At 31.4% G+C, this 6409-nt stretch overlaps 1 protein-coding gene across 1 annotated transcript; it reads right to left on the bottom strand.

The window, feature by feature from the left end:
* Positions 1-4812: 4812 nt before the first annotated feature.
* Positions 4813-6409, bottom strand: LOC132558383 (uncharacterized). Its single transcript, XM_060222931.1, has 3 exons — positions 6257-6409; positions 5532-5694; positions 4813-4874 (listed from the first exon to the last, which is right to left on the bottom strand). Exons 1-3 carry the CDS (start codon positions 6407-6409, stop codon positions 4813-4815), a joined length of 378 nt encoding a protein of 125 aa, XP_060078914.1.

The raw sequence follows: 6409 nt of genomic DNA, 5'->3' as shown, positions 1-6409 counted from the left end.
GGAGAGAGTGAAGACTAGCATTAATCTATACCAGACGTTAGTGAGGGTACCACAATGCATTCTGAGACAAAACTGGACAATATGAATAGGAGACCTGCTTTGGCTCAGACCACAATTAATTTCTCTTTATTTTCTACCAAAAGTTCAAAAATTAAGAATTGATTAAGAAAGATCAACTCTAACCTTCTATGAGGTGGAAAGTACCTCATGTGTGGAATCTTAGAAAGATATTTTAATTTGAAAGTCCAGTTCTCTACGAAACTTTAAGAAAGCGTGGAAAGTCAACGACATTAGCGAATAAGCCTCATTTTAATGTGTTCTTTCACTTACGAAAACTATGCCAAAATGATTGCATCACTAGAACAATTATCGTACATTATTTCTGTATACAATTTAGTATATAGCTGTTATAGACATGTATGGTTAAATACCTGATGAAACTTGCCTGTAACGGTCCGAAAGTAAAATTATAATCCGAGGCAAATTTATGTATGTGAACCATAGTTCCATGTTTCTACTGTCGATGCACTACGTACTTTTGTCTGCAGTACTGATGCTTTTGGAAGATTTTGTCTGTATTACCTCTATGTCGGCATTGTAATGTATTCTGTATTTTCTGATTGCAGTTCTACAAAAGCAATGCACATGTACCTGCTTCACCCATTACAAGAGGTGACTAGATTTAGGATCTATATCGTCTCTAAAGATCTGCCTTTCACTCTTGGTCTTTAGTTAAGCCAAAGTAGGATTCAGAGTATCACGATGAGATAATATGCAATCATACCCATTTTTGTGTATAAAGCATTTCAATTTCGACAAGGACTAAACATTTTTCAACCAATACAGCTTATTATAACTTCGTAGTAATGCTATTGTATATTTTTAGTAAATGATGGGATAATTTAATAAGGATCGATAGAGAGACATGATAACAGGCTGAAAACACATAATTGGTTTGCTATGATATATACCTGATATTCTGATGACATGAGTGATGCCTCAAGAGACTGATGTTGTTAAATCTGACACTGTAACTTCAATTGGGAAAGGACATCTTGCAATAAAATTTTGTTGCAAAATTATATCTAATTGATCGGCAAACATGATCAATATCACAAGCACATTTGTAATACAAACTAACTATTTGTACACATTAGAACATTTCTCATCTGCTTCAACAGGTTTAAAGAGGAAATAAACAGTTATCATTTCATCAAATACATTCGTCTGACATATACAAATCGTAAAACAATATGCCATTATGTATGACAATGCTATTGATCAGTACACCTTGTTAAACAGGATGGACTGGCATTTATCATGTTTCAATGTATTTATTAACTATATATACCAAACCTATGATAATGACCAACTTATTTCTTTAAATTGCATTTCCTATTATCTCTGAGAAAAAACAACTGACTTTTTCACAATAATAAAACAAAACCAAAAACCATTTCGACGCTTCTGACGTAAAACAGTTCGTTTGGTTTCGTCAATAACCAACCAGGGTAATTCAAAACAGTCATTTTTGACCCTACACATTTTCTTAAATGTTAGAATTGAACATTTTTTGTATAAAAATATTTTAGCCAAAAGCATTTAAAAGTCAAAACGCCTTTATTCTTACTCTTTTGAGTAAGTGTTATTGCTCATCATCGACGAATACAACTTATTCTCCCTTCGCTAGTCCAGAAAACCATGTTTTAGATTCGTTCAAATCTAGGAACTCAATGACGACAAGGAAAATACCGATTTATCAACAGTCTTTATTCAAACTCAAAATCGACCAAAAGAGGGCTGAATATGATCAACAAAGAAAAAAAACACTCTATAGGCGTCAGTAAAGGTACAAGGTGGAAGGATACAGGAGAGTAGGCCTATACGGCTTCTCGTCATGTATATCTTAATCAATCCAAGAAAGTTATGTCTTGTTTCCAAATGGGAACAATGTGAAAATTAACGGAGCGGGCATAGAAATAGCAATAACACTTGATCAGACTCTGTCGTAAGACCGTGCAGTCTTTGACTATGAATATTTATCAATACATTGTACCAATAACCGGAAACACACAATCAGTGAAGAAATCATGTTTTTTTTTGTTTTGACTTCATATTTTAACATTTGTTCTTTTAACAAGTACTTGCCTTAACTGTTCCTACAATAAAACTGTTATTGTTGTCATTGATTCTCAATGCCCAAACATTTAGTGTGACTACAATATCATATTTATTTATGTTTGCACAAATTCAGCTTTTCAAGCAATTTCATTCATAAATATAGATAAAGACATATAGTCATTTGTTTTTTGTTTCATTTTTTACAGTTTGTTCTACTGTTTTAAAACCGAAGAAATATATTTGCATCAGACTGATTCGATTGCCAGTAATGTCTGTCGATTACTGTAAATCGATTTATTGGAATACTCCAAAGTTATTACCCAACAAGTATATGCTCTAGTAAAAATGTAGATACAATCAATGTTGCATTTTAAACTATTACTAGTATTATAACATTCGCTTTTATTGCAAGGTTTTATTTTTAGCTCATTTCGCCCATAGAATAAAACTGCAAAAAACAGATATCTTGGAAAGTATTACGAATCCAATGAAAAAAGTTCCTTTTTTGAAGTTGCATCACTATCTTTCGATGATTAGTTTATGATATCGAAAAATATTGTCTTTGCGAGTTATTTCCCTTCTTCCAATATAATCATTTATAATTTCAAAGAAATGACGAAATCTCTGCCAGAGTTGTCGTTCCATATAGTCAAAACAGGTTATGTACTGCACTTTGGGAGAGATTATAAGATTACTTTGAAATTAGCTATGCCGAAAGCACTGATTCAATAACTAATGTGTTTTAGTTCTTTTTATGATTTTGTTTTATGAATTACTTGAATTAGAAACAGGAGCAGTCATATTTTACCGAAATGTCTTTTCTGAAATATATTTGGCACTTAGCCAATATCTTAACAAAACTATCAATTGGATGAACGAGGGAACTTAATAGGCCAAAGTAGCCTGACATATATGATATGCTTTTTGCCATAAATATCGGAAATGATAAGATTTTGTTATTTGTGTAATATTCTACCCTGCACTCTCCGGCAACACATGATAATGTACTGTGAACAGTAATGATTCTGAAAGTATCAACGACACAGTAAAAACAAATAGCCGGGAACTAATTTAGTCAAAACGCGACCTTCAGTAGCCGCAAACGTTAATATGTTTCAGTGTCATATTACCATGGATTAAATATAATTATTCCAACAAGGCTAAGAATAATTCTGTAGCACCATCATACTTTCTTTCTAAAACAATCGTACTGACTGTTCACCCACAAACAAAACAACAACGAACGTAACATTTCTCTTGAGATTTTAATGACAATATTATTTACGGCTTCATTTTGAAATTTCATCCGGGTATTGAATAATATAGATATATGTCAGATTTCAGCTACCGCGTTTCTGGTGCATACGACATCAGTCGCGATGTCAAACATTGTTTGGTGGGGCGGCCGGATCGTCAGCACTAGAAATAAAAAAGTAATGATTATCGAATGTGTTAAAAAAAATCGATAGATGCAAATTCCATTACAATACTAAAGACGTACAAGTGAATGGTAGATTAAAAACTTTACTTCTCAGTGGTGTTGGTAGTCTAAATTGTTAAAAATTAGTAGGCAACAGAAGAAAGTGGTCGTAATCATGGTTAAATAAAGCCAGATAGATTGACGCTTTACTCTTCAATAAATTCTGTAATTTTAAATGCTCAATGATTTTCAAATATCCGTACAAGAATGAAATTTGCCACCGTTAATCACATTATAGTACGAATGATGAATGAAGAATGATGCATTTTAATTAAGTATTCGGCATACACGATGCTTATTAATTCTTTAAAACTTGTTTGTAATTTGAAGAATTGTTTGGTATTATTTATGTAGATATTCACCTGATGTATGAATATAGCATGACTTTAACATTATTGTTTTACGTTTTCGAGACAATTTATTGAAGATATAGTAACATCAAAATACCTATGTCAACACTATCCACTACAAAGGGAAAAAAACTTAACAGTGACCAAAATATACAGGTATACAAAATCAATAGTAGATGTTGCCAAAGAAACTGACAGCAACTGTTTAAGTTAAACATTTCATTAATTTAAGAAATTATTTTAAGCTTATCAAGCGCAAATAAATATAGGTACAAGAACTGGACGCTTCGTCACCAATATACTTTCGATGCTCTGTTTTATTAAAAAACTAACCTGTTCACAGAATCTTAATTCAAACTTGATTTCAATCAAACTAACGCAAAATATGAACAAATGTTTTACACGGAAACTCCTAAAAAGTGAAGCGACCAGTGGCATAAGTGCAAATTTATTTCATTTACGGCAGAAGGCAAAACAACATTATTTCAAAAACGAAAAGAAAACAATCTGTCCTAATTCTTTTGATGTACTTAACACTTTATATTTGTATCAAAATCGCATCTGAAGTCATTTCCAAGAATCGTCTACAACCAAATTACACGACTAATCTTACTTTGATGAAAAATCTAAGATGAGATTTCAGAATAAATAAACGTTAAACGTTTTTGACAGTTAACATGAATTTAATTATCCTTTTTGAGGTTTCATCAAAGGATAACATTCAGTATTTTTTCATTATTTCATACAATTACCAGAAATATATCTAATTAATATTTAAGAACAGTAATATTTATTCGTATATTTATCAACACTAAATATTTTACGTCAATCTGTTTAACAATGTCCTTCAACTGTTACTTACTAGCAATCCTTTTTGTATACTGTATTCGTGGTAAACTCAGAGACTTGAAGAATCCCATCTCCTGTAGAAATATATTTCCACAATAAATGTATAATGTTTTTACATTGGGCATATTTGTTAATTACTTCATGATACATGATATTTTGTAACGACATTACTATGTTTAAACAACACAGTTTTAACAACAAGGTAAAACTTTGATGACAAATTAATACTTTTTTCACTTCTGCCGTTTCGACTTTGCAGCTCGGTAAAAAGTCATGATACATACACAGTATTGATCGGTAAAAAGTAAAATATTGATCCGCATAAGATGCTAAAATATCAAAAAATAGTTTAATCTGCACTGGCAGATATATTTAAAATTTCAACGAAAATTACATCTTTATTCAAAATATCATTCTTGTTATGTTTTCCTACACCTAGACGTCTCCTAATGAGTAGGATGTCGATCGCTATTACATCTATTTTAACATTTCGCACTCTGTTATAGCGTACTAGAAGAGTATTTTGGCTTTATAACTATCAAACTTTTAAAATAAGCTATATAAATAAATAAATTGATTAATAATTACCCATCTGTCAGCCGACAGGAGAATATTAATTACAGAAATCCACCATGTTTTATAATCACGCTAAATTATATTCAAATGACTAGAAAGTAATAAAAATATAATTCAAGGACAAGAACAATTATGAAAATTAAACCACTGCTTACCATTTGCATCGATTTGTTGAATGATATAATCCACATATTCTGAGGAGTTTAGTATAGGATTGAACTCTGAGAAGTGATTTTGCCACTCTGTTTCGCTGATGCTTCCATCCTGATCACTGTCGAACTCGCTGATGTCACAAGGCAGTGTCAATGTGTCCTCTATCTATAACATGATTTAACTTATTTTATTTTTTCTCATTATTTTACAAAAACGTATACATAATGTTCAGATGTGGTTATTTTTATATTTCGCAACTTCGATATCACAAAACAGTATACTTAGGATATTATCTCGTTTAATCAAACTTTCAGGGCAAAGTGAGGAGATAAGAACCCCGTGATATTGTAGCTATCTACTCACGTTAATTTCTGCTGTTGATGAAATAAATCACTTGAAATTTAACTCAAATTCTGAATAACGAGCGCTTTATGATAAATATACAGTGTATGACAAAATATTTTCTGTAGTATTGGCAAAATACATTTAAAAATAAAAATGACATAATTAAATTAATTTAATTCAAAATGGATATATATAAAACACATAATCATTGTCGTATAAAATGCATATTTTTTATTTATTTATTTTTTTTCTGTCATTTGATAAAACTGTTCCATCTTAACATGTCATGATAAATGAGGGAGAAGTGTATCTAAAATTTGTATAAGATATTTAAACATCAATATGACACCTTAAAGAGGATAGTTCATGATTTTTTACTTACAGAACGCCCTCTACGTGTTTTCTGCTTGGATGTGTACTTGACCTTGATTTTGACTCTGGTCTTTCTCGTGCTCTTATTCCGCCCGGCATCTGCTTCAGTAGCAAGAACTACCAGAACCACTAACAGTAGCAGCCACGGTCCTAACGACTTCAT

The sequence above is a fragment of the Ylistrum balloti genome, unplaced genomic scaffold (genome assembly GCF_031769215.1).
Source record: "Ylistrum balloti isolate Yb309-2 unplaced genomic scaffold, AGI_CSIRO_Ybal_v1 Utg370786, whole genome shotgun sequence".
Taxonomy (NCBI): Eukaryota; Metazoa; Mollusca; class Bivalvia; order Pectinida; family Pectinidae; genus Ylistrum; species Ylistrum balloti.
The sequence above is the reverse complement of the archived record's forward strand: the minus strand, read 5'-3'. Positions and strand labels throughout refer to the sequence as shown.